This window comes from Microcaecilia unicolor, chromosome 2, assembly GCF_901765095.1.
Source record: "Microcaecilia unicolor chromosome 2, aMicUni1.1, whole genome shotgun sequence".
Lineage (NCBI taxonomy): Eukaryota > Metazoa > Chordata > Amphibia > Gymnophiona > Siphonopidae > Microcaecilia > Microcaecilia unicolor.
In genome coordinates, this window is record NC_044032.1 from 61,723,451 (window position 1) to 61,746,184 (window position 22,734).

At 46.4% G+C, this 22,734-nt stretch overlaps 1 protein-coding gene across 2 annotated transcripts in view; it reads right to left on the reverse strand.

The window, feature by feature from the left end:
- The window catches only part of NARS1 (asparaginyl-tRNA synthetase 1), a 74,863-nt gene that overhangs the window by 12,229 nt on the left and 39,900 nt on the right, over positions 1-22,734 (reverse strand). For both annotated transcript variants that reach the window (XM_030192983.1, XM_030192982.1), the window contains exons 10-14: positions 19,759-19,958; positions 18,810-18,945; positions 10,678-10,791; positions 2,223-2,354; positions 304-435 (exon numbers count right to left, since the gene is read on the reverse strand). In XM_030192983.1, coding sequence (XP_030048843.1) covers positions 304-435; positions 2,223-2,354; positions 10,678-10,791; positions 18,810-18,945; positions 19,759-19,958 — 714 coding nt within the window. The remainder of the gene's footprint in view (positions 1-303; positions 436-2,222; positions 2,355-10,677; positions 10,792-18,809; positions 18,946-19,758; positions 19,959-22,734) is intronic.

The following is a 22,734-nucleotide window of genomic DNA, read 5'->3' on the forward strand; positions in this document are numbered from 1 at the left end:
CAATGCGGCTTACATAGTAATAGGTAACACAGGATTTTGTTATGTAACGTAGGAAATTAAGTATAACATAATAGAAGGATGGATGGGTAGTAAATGGATGGGTAGGTAGGTAGAGACAGGTGATTTGGATGTCCAGTCTCGTAAGGTTGCCTTGCAATTTTTCACAATTCTCTTACGATTTAACACCTTTGAATAACTTTGTGTCATCGGCAAATTTAATTACCTCACTAGTTAATCCCATATCTAGATCATTTATAAATGTTAAAATCAGCATTTTCTACAGAATTAGACATGCACTCTTACCTGATCAGTATACCAGTAGTAAGGGGTGGGGTCAATGCCTTCTCTTTTGTAACCCTCTAATAGCTCATCACTGTCCCAGATACGCATTGAGCCGCCAACAATCTCACCAACATTAGGCATCAAAATATCTACCTACCAAGGAAGGAAAAGATGCATGATGCAGCAAGAACAGTCCTACAGCAAACAAAACCAATACTGTACATTTTAAAATGGTCGAGGACCTTCCCAGTGACTAATAATATCAATATGTGAAAGGACCATCTGGAACTATGCAATTCACTCAAGAAGTATGCTTGAATACCTTTAGATTATTTTATAGAACTTTTACTTTACATCATGCTTGAAGAATTCCCCTGGGACTGCTAGGTCATACACAGTCACCTGCTGGCTGAAAATCACTACCACACATGAAGTTAATGCACACGTAAAATGGAACATGAAACTATAGCTGTGTTCTTTCCAGAGGCCGATCCATACTTGGCCAAATCATTCAATTGCCTACAAGAGTGCTCCCTAAAATTATCGTTGGGGACCTCCGGCCAGCTGGGTTTGGAGGCAGTACGTACAAATCCATTTCATGCAAATCATTTTGGATGTCCTGAATACCCAACTAGCTGGCAGTCTCCCTGGGACAGGTTTGGGTTTGCCTTAGAGATTGTATTCTAATTTTCTATTCAAGAATTCCTGGGTAAACTAACAGTGTTTTCAATTTTTTATTAAATACAGAACCCCTGTGAAGATCGGTCACATAGGTCACACACACTTTCACTGTATTTCACAACTAAGCAAAAATGTAGACGTATAAGGTTCCTCTTATAACAGGGGATGTACATAGAGTCCTAAAACATGACAGCTTTTGTATCTATCAATAAAGCATCCGCTCATTCCAATCCTAATCTAGACCAGTACACTTTTTGCACATGCTATACTGATCAATTGTAATACCGGTGTGTCCTGGGAACAATCAGGGAACACACTTCACAAGACCATTTTCCCCACAATGAAGAACAATTTAAAGTCCATGTCTCTACCATCTTAAGCAGGGCACTGGTTCCCTGTCCATCTAGAGTACTTGATAGTCTTGCTTTGTGACTGTCACTCACGGTCACCAGTCCCACATAAAATGTTAAGTTCTGTATCTTTGTGTTCTATTCCGGTGTTTTATTCCTTTCAAAAATTATTTTTTAATTCTATTAAAAATTCTGGTCATTTGACTTTTAAACAGAGATTAATTTCTTTTAGCACATATAAAGCAATTTAGTACGTTAAACAGTTTTCTTCCATGCTAAACTGCTTTGGCACATGCTACAATAAGAAAACGGATCACAGAACTAGCTGCTCCTCATCTTAATTCATAAACTTTTTACACACAGATTTATTCTCAATTCAACAAAAACATAGAAACAAAACGGAAGATAAGGGCCAAAAGGACCAACCCGTCTGCCCTTCCTCAGAGACCACTAACTCCTCCTTTTCCTAAGGGATCGCACATGTCTGTCCCACGCTTTTGGTCTTAAGGTTATACCTAGAATCTTCAGGTTTGGCTCTAGCGGTTGTGGGTATGTGACTTGGTCAATAGTAAAATGTTTATTCGGGATAGAGTAAAAACATAGAAACATGACGGCAGACAAGGGCCAAAAGGCCAATCCGGTCTGCCTCTCCCCAGCAACCACCAACTCCTCCCCCTCTCAAGGGATCCCACATTTCTGGTCCATGGTCACTCCCAGAATCTCCAGGCCTGGCTCCAGTGGCTGTGGGCATGCAACCCAGTCAACTGCAAAATGCTAATGTATCCTTTGGACCATCTCACCTGAAATCCTTTCACAGCCTCATTTCAAACCTAAGCTGACCATTATATATTTTCCTCAGTGTCTAAATGAAATACACATCACAAACATACAAATAAAAAGAAAACTAACTGATTCAGTAAGCTGGGAGTCCTCAGGACAACGCTGCATGTAGAAGGACTTGATCTCTGCAGGGAAACGGCATAGTAGAATTGGTTCATTAATGGTATCTGTCATCTGCCTCTCAGGGGCCTCTGGGATATCCTAAAGGAAAGGCAATATGCAATTAATATCCACAAAGACACACCATGATAGGACAGGGTCTCCACAAACATCCAACCAAGGCCATGCAATCTAAACCAAAGGCCATGTAATCTAAACCAGATGACCTCCCATGGCCTGGGATGTGGTTCAACTTACAGCCCTGTAGATTACACTAGCAAAAACAAAATAAAGACCCGTCCTCTGCACTTTTTTTTTTATAATTATTGAAAGGAAATATACAGTCTTGAATTTGCCTCTCTGTAGATACCCCCATCATTAGAAAGAAGAAAATCAGGGCACTGTTGTGCTAACTCAAGCACATCCAAGCAAATTCAGCTTTTTGATTAAAGAATTATAGTTACCATGTTAGTCCACATGGAAATAAAAGGTCAAACAAGTAAGCAATATTCAGAATAAAAGTATACTAATGGCTAGAGCCACAGACTGAGAACCAGAGAAGCCTGTTTCAAATCCCACTGCAACTCCTTGTGACCTTGGGCAAATCTTTCAACCCTCTATTACCACAGGTACGAACTTCATTGTGAACCCTCCAAGGACAAGGAAATACTTAATATACCCAAACATAACCCACTGTGTGAGTTACAAATGAAGGCATGAACCAAATCCAAGTAAATAATCTGTGACTACCTTTCAAGAGTTATTACCTCTTTATCAAGTCAGTGAAGAAACATCAACTACACTGGGTTTATATACAAATTCCCACAAAATAAAAGTTACTTCTCAGGACGATTCAGACCCTTCATGTTTACTATCACTACCTTAATGCAGATATAAAACACAGTGCAACTTTGATGATCATCAAATTCACAGATCCAAGATCAAACCTCAACGCTCTCCTTCTCTCGCTCTATATACACAGTTTAAGATTATATCATTGTGTTTTATATGGCTACAAATTACAAAGGCATTTAGGCTTTCAAGACAATGAAAGCAGCAGCAACATTTTTATTTTGTGGTTGCTTGAGCCTCACAGGCTGCCTTAGCTGATCCAATGACATCACTACTGTGGAGAGACTGGCTGTCGATCTGTCCACAGCAGGAAACTGCTCATAGGGATTACTTTGACACCACAGCTTTTACACTGAGCAATTGGGGTGTTTGTGCAATCTTTGAAAAAGTAAGCTGGTTCTCACACAATGATTCTATTTGCCAATATTGGCATCTATTATGCAAATAGAATAATTTTGGCTCAATACGCTCCTCTGATCACATTCTAAAGATGCTATATACTCTATAGAGTTATTTTGTTAAGCTTTATTCTAAAAAAGAGAGAACAGAATAGTTAGATTGGCAAGCAAGAGGGAACCTTGATAAAATATTATTTGTAGTTACATTTCTATAACATATATGTCATCATTTCCATGTTGGCTGACAGAAGCCATTCTAGACTTGTAAGACCTTTGATGTTTTCAATGTACTAGCTCTAGTGTTTTTACATCTTTTTTTTTTTTTTTAGTATTTAATGTGACAAGCAAAGGAAATTTATGACAAGCAGAATAGAGTTTTGGGAAAAAGCTTCTCCCATTTAAAATCTTAAGTCTTATCCAGGATAGGCACTAATATGTAATATGTTTAAAAGTTTTTGAATTTAATTCTTCCCTTGCTCCGCTGTTTTGATTAATGAACTGAACAGTAGTATAAACTCTGTTTTGATGCATTAAATATGGCTTTGTGCTAGTGATTTTAGCGCTTAATTTTTGAAGCATACGGATGTCTCAAAAATGGAAAGCCAAGTGCTTGAAACGTCCAAGGAAAAATTATGTCTTACCTGATAATTTTCTTTCCTTTAGTCCTACCAGACTAGTCCAGACTAATGGGTTGTGCTCATTTACCAGAGGATGCAGACAGAGAAAGCTTGCCCTTAAGGTTATCAAGCAGCCTGGAATGTTCAAAATTTCAAATAGCCAAGCAAAGAACAATGAATACATGACAGGAAACAAATAGCTTACATCAGCTTCAATTTATAGAGTGGCTTAAACTCAACCAACATGCATACTGCATGGAGTCAGAAGATGAGTGATATGCAAGGCAACAAAACTGGAACCGAAGAACAGAAGAAGTCTGTGAAGAAAGACACACCCTGTAATGAGAAAAACAGAAAGGGAGGGTGTTCTTGACTGGGCTGGAAGGACTAAAGGAAAGAAAATCATCAGGTAAGTCAGTTTTTCCTTCCTTCGCAGCCATACCAGATCAGTCCAGACTAATGAGATGTAGCAAAGCAGTTTCCCGGATAGGGAGTAAGACAACAGAAAAGTATGTTCTAGCCAAATACAATTCCAACTGATCCCCAGAAAATGTCCCCCATCCCAGGAAAATAAGAGTAAAGGAAGCGCCCTGAAAGAGAGCTGAAGAGTAGTTGAGAAGGCATTCTGGAGAAGGAAAATAACTCAGAAGGATCCCAAGAAGGGAGAATCCCACCCAAACTGTAAATGCTAGACCAGAAACACAGAGTCGCGCCCTACTCTAAAGTACAGAGACAAGCTCCAATGTAAAGACGGTGGCATGCTGCAAAGATAGAGGCACATGATATGGCAACATGGCCCAACTTCAAGAAAGAAGGAATAGAGACCTATGGCAAGACGGAAGTGACACCGAATGTTGGAGTAGCCAAATATGTGTAGAACTAAGGTAGTGCCCCATAGACAAACACCAAGCTGGAAACCAAAAGCTGACAGAGGCACTCTCCACAAAGCAAGGTAGAACCGCGTTCCAAGGGCTACCAAAAGAGATGGAAAGGGAACAGAGCTGCCAAGAAATAGAAAAGTCCTTTGGCTAGAATGGAAGAACAGAGTACATCCAGAAATAGAGCTGTGCTGAACCTTAGAGATGGAGCTGTGCAGAGACAGGGCTGCGCCCCCCTCCCCTCCCCCCAAATATAGTAACGGTACAGAGGTCTACACTCAGAGAAGGAACCAAGCTGCCCATTCATCACTTGGGGATGGAGCTTTGCTCTGTATGCAGAGAAGAATCCATACTCTCCCTTCAGAGATGGAGCTATGGAATACAGTCAGGAGGAGGAGGATGACCTAGTTGCAGAGATGGCGCCAAGGTCCACAGACAAAAATAGAGCCATGCTCAAACTCAAAGATCAGCTGACCCGTAGAACTGAATATGGAGATGAATCTGTTCTAGTCTGACAAACAACAACTGTTGCTAGCATCACCATTCCAAAAGACAATTCAAAATCAGATATTCAGCTCTATTCCCCATTCTTGGAGTCAAAACATGGAACTCTCTACCTACTCCCAACAGAACAGAAAACAGCTACCTCAACTTCAGGAAGAGGCTAAAAACCTCTCTCTTCCCAAAGACTGCTTCTTAACAATCCTCTACCTCCTAGTATCATCCATTATCCTTTCCTTAATGTTTTTACTCTCATGCATTACACCAATGGTCTCTGTTTCCCATACCTCACACTAACACTATTTGCTTTTGTCTCATCTAGAATGTAAACTGCACTGAACCCTGGAAAGGAGATATTAGCAGTATACAAGAATTGATTTGAATCTGAATCAGAGATGGAGTTGTGCCCACTCGATGGATCCATGTACTATAGGCGGATAGACAGTCACAGGGATCCTGCATAGCTGGACAGAGCTCTACATCCAGAGACAAAGCTGTGCTCAACAGGGACAGATAGAGCACAGGATGTCTCCTACTGACAGTGGGCAAGAAGCCTAGAATGTAACTGCCACAAACAGGAAAAGGCTAACTGTACTGCACAGCCAGAGACAGGACTTGGCCGAAGCCAGCAAAAAGACTAAGGAACAGGATTGGCACAAACCAACTCAGGAGGCCAAGGAAGCAGATCAGAAAAAATGGCACATAGAAAACCTGCCGCATGAGAAGCAAGACTAAGCAGAACAGGGTATAAGCAGAACAAGGTGAAGGCATAATAATATAGTAAATGACGGCAGATAAAAACCTGTACGGTCCATCCAGTCTGCCCAACAAGATAAACTCATTTTACATGGTATGTGATACTTTATATGTATACCAGAGTTTGATTTGTCCTTCACTTTCTCAGGGTACAGACCGTAGAAGTCTGTCCAGCACCAGTTTTGCTTCCCAATTATCGGCGTCGCTACCCAAGGCAGGTTAAGAATCCCCACGCTATCGACAGCATACAGCGGCCAATGGTCACGCTTAGGGTACAGTGCTGAGCAATGCCACAACAGAAAGGGAAAAGGGAGCAGCAGTAGCAGACTGCATCATGCAAGCACCCAGCCAAGTAGTGCCTCACCTCAGCCCCTGCCAGCTGAATGCCCACCGAAGGCGAGAACGATCAAGCCCTAAGACATTGCTCCCACATGGGGCACATGGCATGAACTCAGTGGAAAAGTAATCAACCAGCTCACTGGCCAACAAGGGAGAAAGATGTCTCACCAGAGATGAAGTATAGTGCCAGTGTTCAACAGGAAAAAACATGACTCCGCGCAACCTATGAACATGAAGTGAACCACTGCAGAAACTCCCAGTGCCCCAATAGAATAAGGCAAACTGCCACTGGGCAGCAGAAGCGCCAGATGGCACAGAAACCCAAAGTTCTGACAGCAGCGCTGAGCAGAAGAGCCCATGGATATAGCTGAACACCTGCGTCAGTAGCCAGTACCTCGGAGCACAGGTGCTGGAAGAACCTCGGAGCACAGGTGCTGGAAGAACCTCCAAGCACCAGGACCCGTACAGAGTAATGACACAGCACAAGTGCCCAATATCCCCGCCAAAAAACTCAGCGGCAAAGGCAGTTAAAAAGTAGATGGCGTCTCCAGCACACAAGGAAAACTACTGCACTACAGAAAAGAGGCACAAGGCACTACTGCTGAGCATCAAAGTGGGTGGTTACCAAATCACACAACCATAGTTATACACACCCAAGAGCTCAGGTCCTCTATGCTGCAGCACCTATGGCCAAACTATTTACTGAGACTTCTCCATAGATACAAGAGGACAAGAAAACAGATGAGCATCAGCAGAAGCCAGGAGCACCGAGCTGGACACACTGTGGCGTTGCTAACTGCTCTCACACAGGAACTGAATATGCTACCTGCTGATAGCACAAAGGACGCCGGTGTGAAATAGCTCCCAAAGTAGCTGCAACCATTCCAGAATAAAAATGAGAGCGCCTACTGCTTACCTTTTGTGTGCTTGATCATGCAGCGATATGGTGTCCACTTGTCCAATAAGATCGGTGGGTGCACCTCCAACGTTACCTCACAATCTCTGTAGACCCTAGAGGACTGTGGAACTTTAAAGATCAAATCCCCTGTGCAGCAGGACAAACAGCCACGAAGATGACACTGCAGAAACCAAGCCAACCGACTCTCGAGGAGCCAACCTGGGAGTTCCAGGATAGCTAAGGTAGGAACACCCAAGTCAAACAAGGGATGTGGCCCGACAAAAGGGCCATGGACAAGGCAGGCAAGAATTTAGAAAAAGTATTGAATTATCGAGAGCAGTATTAGATTTTTACTTTGAAAGCTGTCGGCACTGGGGGTTTAAATCGTGAGATTGAATGGATGACATTGATATAGCTTTAACTTTGATTGGAGGAAAGTGTCCTGCCCATTGAGCTCCGACTGGTGCTCTGTTATACAGATGATGTTACCTTGATATAAAAGGCTGGAAAAAAGCCACAGACATTTTAAAACCCGCGATGAATGTAGACTGGTTGGTCTCAGCAGCCATTACCTCTGCTCCTGAAGTCGATGCTCCTGTCGACGTCAAAGGACCGGACCGAGCCCCAAAAAGCTTTTCTCGTTGGGCCTTTTCGAGACGCTTGTCTGTTTCTTCATACGAAGACACAGACTACAAGCGGCTGGGCTATGGTCGGGCCCAAGGCACTGTATACACCAGGCGTGGGTATCGGTACCTGAGATGGTCCGATTGCACCGAGTACAACGCTTGAAGCCACTGAGTGTCTTCAATGACATGGATGGAAAAACGGCCTCGGCGAAATCAAACAACGCGATCGTGTCAAAAAAGCGAAGGGCACAAAAAGGGAGAAAGCCGGCCACACTGAAAAAGAAAGTAAACTTAAAAATAGGCAAAAAAAACCCTAAAAGAAACTATGGGCAATAACAAAAATTATTATTATTACTAGTGAAAAAGGCCCGTTTCTTGCTCAAATGAAACGGGCGCTAGCAAGGTTTTCCGCTGAGTGTGTATGTTAGAGAGAGTGTGTGTTAGAGAGTGAATGTGCAAGTCAGTGTGGGTGCTACTGTGTGTCAGTGTATGTGAGGGTGAGCGTGCAAGTGTGTGTGACAGAGAGAGAGAGAGTGAGTCTGGGTGGGAGTGTGTCTGTGAGAGAGATAGTGTGTGTGTGAGAATGAGGGTGTGCAAGTGCGTATGTGAGTCACAGTTAATGCACCACAGGCTCTGGTCCACCATAAATAAGAAGGTTTGAAGTCCCCCCTCCCCCCGCCAATCACTCCCCATGATCTTGTCTCACTGATTAGTCTCCTGGACTCTGCTGTTCTCTGGTTTCCTCCATAGTTGCGCCCCTCCGCTAGCCTCTCGTAGCTCCGGGCCTTGGGGGGGGGGCGTTGTGAAGGGCTGAAACTCTGCACTTTCGCTGGTATGGGGAGGGGCCAGCAGCGGCCGCTCTGCGTTTCCAGTGGGAGGGGGGTGGTGAGGGTGTTGATGTTGGCATTGGGGGGGGGGGGGTCGATGTGTCTCGGGGCGGGGGGTGTTTGATGTGGTTGGGATTCTGCTCTCTCCCCTTCCCCCCCCCCCCCAACCATTCCTCTCCATCGGGTCTGGGAAATACCTGCTTGCGATGGTTTCCTTGATTATAGGAAGGGGGTGGGGGAGTCCATTATCTCCGCCTTTAGTCTCCAGGACTCCGCCCTTCTCTGTTTTCTCTGTAGCTGTGTTGGTCCACGATGCGTCTTAGGTGACGTTGTATGTCGCTTAGCAACAATTTGTTGTGCTGGTTTTCATTTGTCTGCAATGCGTATTACGTGACGTTGTGTTGGTTATTAACGGCTCGGCGGTCCGATTTGTTGAGTGTGATGGCTCCGCCCGCGACGTTTGGGAGGGGCATGGGTGAATTTCGGGTTTCACACCATGCATGTGGAACGTTCGGAGTTGTGGAGGCTTCATAGAATGTTGGAGGTGCGTTTTATATAGAGAGATTATTTTTTTTTTATGTTTCAACGTTTTTTTATTTATTTATTTTTTAAAGAAAAGAAAAATACAAAAGTCGTCAGACTCTAGTTTCTGGGCCCAAAAAACGAGAACAGGAAAACAGCCTGTTACCTCACCGCAGATGAAAAAGAACTAAAGCGGAAAGCTCGTGCGATGGGCAAGAAGTCGTCCGCGCATGAGTGCCAGAAAACTCTGGCAAAATTTTTACATATTTTTTGGTGGAAAAAGTTGCCTTGCCCTGGGCCGAAGCGGATGTCGACCCACTTGTGAGAACAAGCAGCCTGCTTATCCTTGGAGAACATTTGATTTCCCAAAAAGTCTGGGATCAAACAGGCTCCCCATAGGTCCACTTCCACCCAAATAGGGGTATGATCCGAAATGTGAATAGATTCAATGTGTGCATCCTCTATTTGGCCCCAGAATTTTCTGTGACCCCAAAATTGATCAATTCTCCTATATTTGTCCCTAGAATGGTAACTGTGTGGACTGGTGAGCATTTTTTGTTTAAACTATATGGAATCTATAATCCTTTTTTCTACATAATTTTTTTCTGGAATAATATATTTTTCTTAATTCATTTATATACAGTATGTGTGTAAGTCAGACTATCATGTTAATTGATACATAAATGTCATTTTTTTCTTTATATGTGGTTATTTTATTTTAAAATTAATTTAAAAACTGTCTTAAAGACATTTGTGGGATATAATTTTCATACAGCATTTAATTTACATTGATATAGTACATCTGTATAGTTTTGTCCATCATCATATTTATGTTTTTTATTCGTTTTTAACTGTGGGTCATATCTTTCACAAAGATTTATCAAAACATGGCCGTGCTGGGTATTGTGTCTGTTTGAAACAAAGGTTTTGAACTTAAATTTGCCTCTTGGGTCTTCTGGATCCTCTGATTGTGTATCTGCTGTGGATCTTTGAGGCAACAGGAGCCAGAAGACAGAGTCAAGAATGCTGGCACACAGGATGTCAAACAGGATTTCAGGACCTAGGAAATTGCAGTGCTCCTACACAACAAATTTAAATAAAAGCTTAGAAAACTCAGCTTCTTTTCCCTCAAGAAGGCAAGTCAGGGGTCTAAAGGAAGAACAGTTCCATCAAATTATTAAATATATGTATACCAAAAAAAAGATCTATACCTCTCCAAAATCATAATAAGTTCCATCTTCTTTCCTGACATCATGTTCTTTTAGCCAAACAATGGCATCTGTGTAGTTCATTCGCTTGAATGGACGTTTTGGGGGTTTGAAGTCCTGCAGTTAAGAGAACATGCAAAAAATGAGTTCAACTCAGGCTGTAAAAGAAACAATTTAAAATTCTATGCAGAATGGATGCTTTGTCTGAAATATAGGGTATGATACATACCTGTAGCAGTTGTTCTCCGAGGACAGCAGGCTGATTGTTCTCACGACTGGGTGACGTCCGCGGCAGCCCCCACCAACCGGAAATAAGCTTCGCGGGACGGTCGACACGCAGGGCACGCCCACCGCGCATGCGCGGCCGTCTTCCCGCCCGTGCGCGACCGCTCCCGCCAGTTGAATGACTAGCAAAAAATATGAAATACACAACTCCAAAGGGGAGGAGGGAGGGAAGGTGAGAACAATCAGCCTGCTGTCCTCGGAGAACAACTGCTACAGGTATGTATCATACCCTTTCTCCGAGGACAAGCAGGCTGCTTGTTCTCACGACTGGGGTATCCCTAGCTCTCAGGCTCACTCAAAACAAGAACCCAGGTCAATTGAACCTCGCAACGGCGAGGAAACAACAGAAATTGACCTACGAAGAACAACTAACTGAGAGTGCAGCCTGACCAGAATAAATTCGGGTCCTGGAGGGTGGAGTTGGATTTACACCCCAAACAGATTCTGCAGCACCGACTGCCCGAACCGACTGTCGCGTCGGGTATCCTGCTGGAGGCAGTAATGTGATGTGAATGTGTGGACAGATGACCACGTCGCAGCCTTGCAAATCTCTTCAATAGTGGCTGACTTCAAGTGGGCCACTGACGCTGCCATGGCTCTAACACTATGAGCCGTGACATGACCCTCAAGAGTCAGCCCAGCCTGGGCGTAAGTGAAGGAAATGCAATCTGCTAGCCAATTGGAGATGGTGCGTTTCCCGACAGCGACCCCTAGCCTGTTAGGGTCGAAAGAAACAAACAATTGGGCGGACTGTCTGTGGGGCTGTGTCCGCTCCAAGTAGAAGGCCAATGCTCTCTTGCAGTCCAATGTGTGCAACTGACGTTCAGCAGGGCGGGTATGCGGCCTGGGGAAGAATGTTGGCAAGACAATTGACTGGTTAAGATGGAACTCCGACACCACCTTCGGCAGGAACTTTGGGTGGGTGCGGAGCACTACTCTGTTGTGATGAAATTTGGTATATGGAGCATGAGCTACTAGGGCTTGAAGCTCACTGACCCTACGAGCTGAAGTAACTGCCACCAAGAAAATGACCTTCCAGGTCAAGTACTTCAGATGGCAGGTATTCAGTGGCTCAAAAGGAGGTTTCATCAGCTGGGTGAGGACGACGTTGAGATCCCATGACACAACAGGAGGCTTGATAGGGGGCTTTGACAAAAGCAAGCCTCTCATGAATCGAACGACTAAAGGCTCTCCAGAGATGGCTTTTCCTTCCACACGATAATGGTAAGCACTAATCGCACTAAGGTGATTCCTTACTGAGTTGGTCTTGAGGCCAGACTCTGATAAGTGCAGAAGGTATTCAAGCAGGTTCTGTGCAGGGCAAGAACGAGGTTCTAGGGCCATGCTCTCACACCACACGACAAACCTCCTCCACTTGAAAAAGTAACTCTTTTTAGTGGAATCCTTCCTAGAGGCAAGCAAGACCCGGGAGACACCCTCAGACAGACCCAACGCAGTGAAGTCTACGCCCTCAACATCCAGGCCGTGAGAGCCAGAGACTGGAGGTTGGGGTGCAGCAACGCTCCGTCGTTCTGCGAAATGAGAGTCGGAAAACACTCCAATCTCCACGGTTCTTCGGAGGACAACTCCAGAAGAAGAGGGAACCAGATCTGACGGGGCCAAAAGGGCGCGATCAGAATCATGGTGCCGCGGTCTTGCTTGAGCTTCAGTAAGGTCTTCCCCACCAAAGGTATGGGAGGATAAGCATACAGGAGGCCGGTCCCCCAATGGAGGAGAAAGGCATCCGACGCTAGCCTGCCGTGTGCCTGAAGTCTGGAACAGAACAGAGGCAGCTTGTGGTTGGTCTGAGAGGCGAAAAGGTCCACCGAGGGGGTGCCCCACGCTCGGAAGATCTTGCGTACCACTCTGGCATGGAGCGACCACTCGTGCGGTTGCATGACTCTGCTCAGTCTGTCGGCCAGACTGTTGTTTACGCCTGCCAGGTACGTGGCTTGGAGGAGCATGCCGAACCGACACGCCCAACGCCACATCCCGACGGCCTCCTGGCACAGGGGGCGAGATCCGGTGCCCCCCTGCTTGTTGACGTAATACATTGCAACCTGATTGTCTGTCCGAATTTGGATAATTTGACAGGACAGCCGATCTCTGAAAGCCTTCAGTGCGTTCCAGATCGCTCGGAGCTCCAGGAGGTTGATCTGCAGATCCTTTTCCTGGAGGGACCACAGACCCTGAGTGTGGAGCCCATCGACATGGGCTCCCCACCCCAGGCGAGATGCATCCGTCGTCAGCACTTTCGTGGGCTGCGGAATTTGGAATGGACGTCCCAGGGTCAAATTGGTCCGGATGGTCCACCAGAGCAGTGAAGTGCGGCAACTGGTGGAGAGGCGGATGACATCTTCTAGATTCCCGGTGGCTTGAAACCACTGGGAAGCTAGGGTCCATTGAGCAGATCTCATGTGAAGACGAGCCATGGGAGTCACATGAACTGTGGAGGCCATATGACCCAGAAGTCTCAACATCTGCCGAGCTGTGATCTGCTGAGACGCTCTGGTCTGCGAAGCCAGGGCCAAGAGATTGGTAGCCCTCGCTTCGGGAAGGTAGGCCTGAGCCGTCTGGGTATTCAGCAGCGCTCCTATGAATTCCAGAGACTGAGTAGGCTGGAGATGGGACTTTGGGTAATTGATCACAAACCCCAGCAGCTCCAGAAGTTGAATAGTGCACTGCATGGACCGGAGGGCTCCTGCCTCCGAGGTGCTCTTGACCAGCCAATCGTCGAGATATGGGAACACGTGCACTCCCAGCTTGCGTAGATACGCCGCCACCACCACGAGGCACTTTGTAAACACTCGTGGGGCAGAGGCGAGCCCAAAGGGCAGCACACAATACTGAAAGTGCCGTGCGCCCAGGCGGAATCTGAGATACTGTCTGTGAGCTGGCAGTATCGGGATGTGAGTGTATGCGTCCTTTAAATCCAGGGAACATAGCCAATCGTTTTTCTGAAGCATTGGCAGAAGGGTGCCCAAGGAAAGCATCCTGAACTTTTCTTTGACCAGGAATTTGTTCAGGCCTCTCAGGTCTAGGATGGGACGCATCCCCCCTGTTTTCTTTTCCACAAGGAAGTACCTGGAATAGAATCCCTGCCCTTCCTGCCCGGGTGGTACGGGCTCGACCGCATTGGCGCTGAGAAGGGCGGAGAGTTCCTCTGCAAGTACCTGCTTGTGAAGGGAGCTGAAAGACTGAGCTCCCGAAGGACAATTTGGAGGCAGGGAGGCCAAATTCAGGGCGTATCCGCACCGCACTATTTGGAGAACCCACTGGTCGGAGGTTATGAGAGGCCACCTTTGGTGAAAAAATTTTAACCTCCCTCCGACCGGCAGATCGTCCGGTACGGACACTTGTAGGGCGGCTATGTTCCCGTGGATCCAGTCAAAAGCCCGTCCCCGGCTTTTGCTGTGGAGGCGCAGGGGGCTGCTTAGGCGCACGCTGTTGACGAGAACGAGCGCGCTGGGGCTGTCCCTGTGCCTGGCGAGGCCTTCGGGCCGGCTGGTTGTACCTACGCTTTGCAAAAGAATAGGGTGCAGCCTGCCGTGCCCGGGAAAAACGCCCACCCGTGGGGGCGGGTGCTGAAGGCGCCCGGTGGGAGAGCTTGTCGAGAGCGGTTTCCCGCTGATGCAGTTGGTCCACCATCTGCTCGACCTTCTCACCGAAAATGTTATCCCCCCGGCAAGGGACGTCAGCCAGTCTCTGCTGGGTGCGGTTGTCCAGGTCAGAGGCACGCAGCCATGAGAGCCTGCGCATCACTATACCTTGGGCCGCAGCACGAGATGCCACGTCACAGGTGTCAAAAATCCCCCTGGACAGGAACTTTCTGCACGCCTTCAGCTGCCTGACCACCTCCTGATAAGGCCTGGACTGCTCCGGCGGGAGCTTATCGACCAGGTCCGCCAGCTGTTGCACATTGGTCCGCATGTGGATGCTCATATAGAGCAGGTAAGATTGGATGCGGGTCACGAGCATGGAGGATTGGTAGGCCTTCCTCCCAAATGAGTCCAGAGTGCGAGACTCCCGCCCCGGGGGCGCCGAGGCGGTATCCCTCGAACTCCGTGCCCTCTTGAGAGCAGAATCCACGACCGCTGAGTCATGGGGCAACTGGGGCCGCATGAGCTCTGGGTCAGAGTGGATCCTGTACTGGGACTCTGCTTTCTTGGGAATGGTGGGATTAGTTAGTGGTCGCACCCAGTTCCGGAGCAGCGTCTCCTTCAGGACATTGTGCAGCGGTACCGTGGAGGACTCTCTAGGTGGTGATGGATAGTCGAGGACCTCGAGCATCTCGGCCCTCGGCTCTTCCACAGAGACCACGGGAAAGGGAATGCTTATAGACATATCCCGCACAAAGGAGGCAAAGGAGAGACTCTCAGGAGGTGAGAGCTTCCTCTCCGGTGACGGCGTGGGGTCCGAGGGAAGGCCCGTAGACTCCTCTGAGGAGAAATATCTCGGGTCCTCCTCTTCCCCCCACGAGTCCTCATCCTCGGTATCGGACATTAGCTCATGTAGCTGCGTCCGGTACCGGGCCCGGCTCGACGTCGAGGCACCGAGGTCTCGGTGTCGTCGAGCGGTGGACTCCCGCGCCGGCGGGGACGGAGCTCCCTCCATCGACGTCGACGGGGACTCCACCTGCGTGGCTGTCGAGACCGGCACCGCAAGCGGCGGCGGTGTCGACTGCCCCGGCGCCGGGCTAGAGCTCGCCGGCGCCACAGTCATCGGCGCTGAGGGCGCAAGCACCCCCGGCGCCGGCACAGCCTGGCGCATCAGCCCTTCCAGGATCCCCGGAAGGATGGCTCTGAGGCACTCGTCCAGGCCCGCTGCCGGGAAAGGCGGTGGGGCCGGTAAGGGTGTCGGTGCCGGAAGCTGCTGGGGGCCAGGAGACGGCACCGAGGTGCCGGAACCCCGACGCGTCGGTACCTCCACCACCGACGGAGATCTCTCCTCTCTGCGATGACGCTTCGGCGTCGACTCCTCTTCAGGGTGCACCGAGGGCTCCCGGTGACGGCGCTTCTTGTCTTTTTTCCGGTGCACGTCACCGGTGCCGGAGGGCATGGAGGAGGAGGAGGTCGATCCCCCTCGGTCTCGGGGTACCGGGTCCGACAGGGTTCGGTCCCGTGGCTCACGAGTTGAGGGAGTGACCGGGGCCGACTGCCCACGCGGTCTCTCTACCCCACTCTCGCCGGCGGACCGGCGGGCCGACGGGACCTGTTCTCCTGGGGTCGCTGCCATCGGTGCCGATGTCTCGGGCATCGATACCGGTACCGAAGAACCGGTCTTCGATACCGATGCCGTCGGGGTCGACGTCGAGGGGCCGGCGCAAGTTCCAAAAAGACGGTCCCGCAGAACTTGCCTCGCAACCTGAGTCCGTTTCCGGAGACCGAGACACAAAACGCACGACTTGAGATTGTGCTCCGGCCCGAGGCACTGGAGGCACCAAGCGTGGGTGTCGGTCTGCGAGATCGGCCGGCCGCAGCGACCACACTTTTTAAATCCACTCGGGACCTTCGAGGACATCGACGGAAAAATCGCGTCGGCGAAGTCAAAGTCGGCAATGGTGGCTAAAATCACACCACGAAAACTGAAACCGACCGAGCGGCCACTAGGCCGCAACGAGGCGTCCCCGCTAGAAAGCGAGGGAAAAGAAGGAGCGCGTGCTCCACACGCGCAAAATTCTTTTTTTTTTTTTTTTTTTTTAATAAAAGAGAAAGAAGAAGAAGAAGAGGCCGAACAGGCCAAAAGCGACGATCCGCGTAAACGCGGTCGAAAAAATCCGGCGGCTGAAACGAGAGAGAGGGGAAAACACAACTCTCTCAGTCGCGGAAAAAAAGTAACTGGCGGGAGCGGTCGCGCACGGGCGGGAAGACGGCCGCGCATGCGCGGTGGGCGTGCCCTGCGTGTCGACCGTCCCGCGAAGCTTATTTCCGGTTGGTGGGGGCTGCCGCGGACGTCACCCAGTCGTGAGAACAAGCAGCCTGCTTGTCCTCGGAGAATCATGAGAACACTGATTGAACAAGTTAAACGTTTACAGAAATGCTAACAGTTTCAAAATAGAACCTGAACCTTTTAAGCCTGCAGATAGTAGCAGAATATTGTGAGGTTAAAATATTTCAGCAGACTTAGGTCTTTATAAGGTGTATAAAAAAACTGAGGTGCTGAAGCTTGGCGCAAGTTTATTCAAAAATATTTATTACAATTTTTGATATACTGTGATTTCCAATAAGTAATATTAGTTGAAAACAATCTCAAACTCAGTAAAATAGGCCTTTTAAATACTGATTAATTCAAGTACATAATGCAGAGCGTACAGCTTTTGTCACTTACCATGCTCAGATTATAAAAAATAAAAAAAACCAGAAAAGGACAAGAGCCCATTTTTTTCTTTTGAGATTCCTGCTCCATGCCACAGATGCTAGCTGATCATGAGATTTTGTTAACTTCTTTGGGGGCTAGGAACCTACTATGCTTACCCCATCCTTTCTTCAATTCTGCTTCCATCACTTCCAATCCTTCCTCTGGAAAGCTATTTATCTGACCCTCTCTTCATGATGTAATATTTTCAGTTATTTTGAACTCTACCCCACTGAGGTCTCATACCATGATCTTGTGTTCAAGAGCACATCTAACAAAAATAATCTTGCCTCTTGTGGGATATTTAAACCATTGAAACATCTGAACCTCTATACCACTTCTCTCTCCTCTAGGGTAAATGTACTTAAGGACATAAGGACACAAGATGTATCAAACTCAACCCGAACTCACCAGAGTTGCCATCAATCTCCTCCTGTTCAACCTTTCAGTAAAGGCTTAACTACAACCCCAGCAAAATGCTATAACACTACAGATGAGACCTAAAAAATTTGTAGGTTCCCCTAAAAGTATACACTGTCTCCTTGGAATAAAATTCCATTCAAGATGGTGTACAAAATTAAAGGAACCAAACGGTAGCTGAACAAGAAAAATCCCACGGGAAGAACAATGACGGGTGCAGAAGTGGGAAATGAAGGACAGCTAGGCAAACCTCTGGTTCAACCAATTCACTTTATTCTTCAAACATATATAAAGACTCGGCATGGCAACCGTGTTTCGGCATGCAAGATGCCTGCCTCAGGAGTCTGTTGTTGTTGTTAATGGCTGCAAACTCTATATAGGTCTTTAAAAAGACCATGCACATACAGACACTACTCTGTCAGAGGAGTAAACAGTTTTGAAAAAAACTGGAGGATTACACTACTGCCCAAACCTCCTTGCTACTACTTGTAGCTGTCTCCACTAGCCAAAATTAAAAACATATAGCATACATTAAAAAGATATACTGTACAACATATAGAAAAATAGCATAGAACAGTTTATTACATAATTAATTAGGGAAAAGGAAAAACTTTTAACCATTATGAAAGAATGCCAGGGGGATTTTCTCAGAGTTAATCTGGTAGTGTATTCCACCAGTCAACAGTCACAACTCTAAATGCTTTTTTTTTTCATTTTTCTTGTCTCACTAGCTTTTGAGTTGCAATTATAATGAAGTTCCTTTGAGAGGACTGTAGTGGTTTGAAAGGTATACAGGCCTGCAGCCATTGCCATAATTGCCTTGTGAACAATTATGAATCCCTTTATAATTCAAAACCATCAATTTATCAGTTTCCCTACTAGCAACCAATGAAGATTTTTCAAAAGGTCAAAAACTGGCCCTTTTTTTTTTTTTTTTTAGACTTCATCACCAACCTGTCATATTCTACACCATTTGTAAATTTATACAAATTTAGATAGCGTGCTAACATACTCAGAAACGTTTGCTCCAGTTGTTTTCATAACACCAGTTATGCAGTAGTTAGAATAATGCTTACCGGATGAAGGTCATACACCAAGCCTGATACAGGTGACTTCAAGACTCTGTCCACTACATCACAAACCAAGTCCTCCAGTCTGTCCAAAAGTTCTTCAAAGGTCAGGAATGGACACTCTGCTTCAATGTGGGTGTATCTAAAGAAATGTCCCACCAAAGAACAGGTTAAAGTATGCCATAACACCGGCTCTTTTCCTTTTGTGCAGGCTCAGAACAGCCTTTTTGCCTTATAAACATGCACAAGCAAAGGGCATATTACAAGAGTGTTTTTCCTATTTTAACTAGTTTCCAGACATTTTCACAAGGTTTTTATTTGATATAATCCAGACAGCATGCATACCATATAAACAGTCCAAAATATACATGCCAAATGTATCACTTTCATTAATGAAACATGTACAAGAAAGAATTCTACTTGTCTCTTAATATTTCTTCCCATTTGACCCAACGTTTTCCATGTGAGAATGCTTAGTGGCATGTAAGTATAGTCTTCCATAAACACAGACAAATAACCACATCCAATCCCATACCAGAGCTGCCCCAAACAAGAACATTTGCTAGAACCAATTTCTTGGTTCCATCTTAGGGAACCCAGTAGCAGTTTAGTCATTTAGAATCTGAAATATGTTCTTCCAAATCTTATAACAAGTTTTTCCACAGCTGTCTCATCTGTGGCCCACAAGACTGTGCTAATTCTATCTGAAAAAATCCTGCCATCTTCACTCAGTGGTGGAGTGCAGCAGTCCTCTGTTTCACACCCTCTCTGAAGGCTGTGTGTGACCATGATCAATTAACATGTCAAGCAATTTTTTCCCAAACTTAATATTTCTGCATTGTATCACTAAGTCAGCGGTTAGGGTCATGCATGCCTCATATATCCATTTTAATCCCACTGTGACTGTTTTATGACTGTTCATTAAGTCCCACTGTTTCAACATTCACTCCCTTACTCTGCTAGATGTCTACGTGTCCGGGATTGTTCTGCCCTGTAGGACTGGGCTATACAGAAAGTGTCACCCAAGGCTGGGATACAGGTCTCTAGGTACAGCTGTGATGACTGTGTCAAATACGCCTCTTCACCAAAGTAGTCCAGTTTGAAAAGTGTGGAGCCTCCTTCCACTTGTGTCTGCACTAATGTTGGTGGCGTAATCTGTATAATACAACACAATACTTAATGTTAAGGACATTATGTACCCAGTACGCAAGTTCAAGCCCAACATTTTATGGCCAATAAAACAGACATAATATTACTGGCAATACAAAGCCTGGCCTTCATGCAAAGACTGAAAACATTAGCTAAAATATGTACACACCAAAAAGAGGGAATTTCTGACAACTGATTCAATGCAAAAGCTGCTCTGGCTTTGTTCAGATTTTCTCACCAGGAAAAAATGGGGTACATTAACAGATGGACAAAGAGCAATTTTTGAACCAAAAGAAAAGCTCTGATAAATCCCCCTCCTCAAAATATTCAAAACCTGCACAACAGACTTGTAACAGACTGAATTTTCAAAAACATGAACCACATAGCCATTATGATTGGAATTAATTGACTGTCAAGCTGGATATCGGGTTTGGCTGTATTGTAGGGAAAGAAACACAAGAAGCAAAACTCCACACTTGAAAAGACAGTATGGAAAACAGGTGTGTACTCTCTGTTCTATACATGCTTTAAAAAAAAAAAAAGGCCACACACATTCAAACAACAAATCAGCTTTACAGTCAGTCATTCTCAACATTTTCTCCTACAATTTTTCAGGAGTCTAGACCAGTCATGAAGCACATCATATGGCCTGGGATGTGACTGGTCCATGGCTAATATGGATAGCTAAAGTTATTCATGGGTACTAGTGGAGTGCAGGGAATGAGGAGAAGATGTCTTCAGACTTGGTAAATGAATGATGCAGCAGCAGCAAGACTGCCGACCGTACAAAGTAACTATTACGTCAGACGAGGGTGGGCCAGGAAGGAAAGGAGGGAAGTCCGGAGAGGCGATCAGCTGTTGTTGCCGGTGCAGCGCCTTCACACAGAGGTGCGAGGCGCTGTGAGGGCCCGGTGGCAGAAGGAGGGGCGGGTGGAGGGGGGGAGTGGCGGCGGAGGATGGCAGGGAAGCTGTCATTTCAAGGAAGGAAGGAAGGGAGGGGGGCCGGGGCTGCGTAAAGTTCTGATTTCAATGCAGAGTAAAGTTCTGATTTCAATGCAAGGGGGAGGGGAGAGCGGAGGCGACCTTGAGCGGGGGCAAGGCCGTCCATAAAGGACGTCCATAAAGGATGTGGTTGGGTTTTTTTTTACGTCCTTGGCATGCACAGAGCAGCCAGCATAACACTTGGCTGCTCTGCGCACGCTCTACTGGCCGATTATCCGACGGTTTTATGAAGGATTAGAGAATGCAAGTGAGCTGCAATGAGCAGCTCATTTGCATTCCCTTTCCTTCATGCATAGCCATTCCCTACCGATTCGCTATGGAATTCGGTACGGAACGGCTCTAACAACGACTTTAGTGCAGTCCCCCCTCAATCAGCAGATACAGTCAACTCCAAGTAAACAAAGTGGGGAAGGGATATGGGTTAGAATATTTCACTTAACATACAAGAACAGTGTTAAAAGCTAGTCACCAGTATAAAACTTTATACACACAGGCCTCATTTCAGAAACATCTCCACATGTAACTAGCAGCATTTGTGTAGATCAAATATGTGTAATAGGTGATTTTACAAAGTTGCTAGTTACACATGGAGATCAACATGCTGCACAGATTTCAAGGGGGCATGGTGGGATGTGGTTTGGCAGGGGCAATAATTTCCACATGTATTTCTCAAGGGAATACATGTCTATGGGAAAAATATCCCTGCTGGATTTTACATCAACTCAGTCATGCACAGATAATTAAGAAGCGCTTGTTTCAGACAGGGCTTTACATGATGGATTAAGGGTATCATTCTCCTTATCCCAGCTTTATATCCACCTCCAAAATGAAGCCAAATTAAAAGTGCAGCCTCATTACTTAATTAGAGGCACTTACACATGAGGGTTTGTAAAATGGCAGAAAGGTAGCAATGGTATTGTTAGAACAAAACAACACAGAAACATAAATAAAATCAATCAACTGAAAACATAAATCAAAAGCAAATGATAAGATCATAAGATGGAGTATAAATGAATAACAGACATAACAGCAAATACAAAGGATAATAAATTATCACTTAAAAATTAAAATTACAAAAACAGGTTATTTGGAAAAAAACAACAGAGCATCAAAAGGTAAAATTAAGTATCATACCTGATAATTTTCTTTCCATTAATTATAGCTGATCAATCCATAGACTGGTGGGTTGTGTCCATCTACCAGCAGGTGGAGATAGAGAGCAATCCTTTTGCCTCCCTTTATGTGGTCATGTGCTGCCGGAAACTCCTCAGTATGTCGATATCCAAGCTCCATCCGCAGGACTCAGAACTTAAGAGAATTACACCCACAAAGGGACACTCTGCCCAGCTCACCACCGCCGAAACGGGGGAGAGGAATTAACCAAGCTCATCCCCACACGTGGGGGAGGGGAATCCGTCCAGCTCATCCCCGCGGAGCGGGGGAGGGACACCACACCCGCCGATGCGGGGGGGGATCTGGCTTATCCTGCAACCGCGGGAGGAGCTGACTGGCCCTAACACCGCCGAAGCGGGAGGGGTACAAAGCTGCCCTACAGCCGCACGAAGCGGGAGGGAGCGCCGGCAGAATTTAAGTCTCAATCCAGCCCCGTAAAAGGGAGGGGAGAGGAATGCAGCAGCTCACTGTAACACAAATTCGTCTCAACTCTTAAAGAATCCATTGAAAAACTTGAACACGAAGTCCTCCTGAACAGGAACTGAAGACTAAACTTGAACCTGAAATGCAACCAGAATATAAATACAGATATCTGGGAGGGGCTATG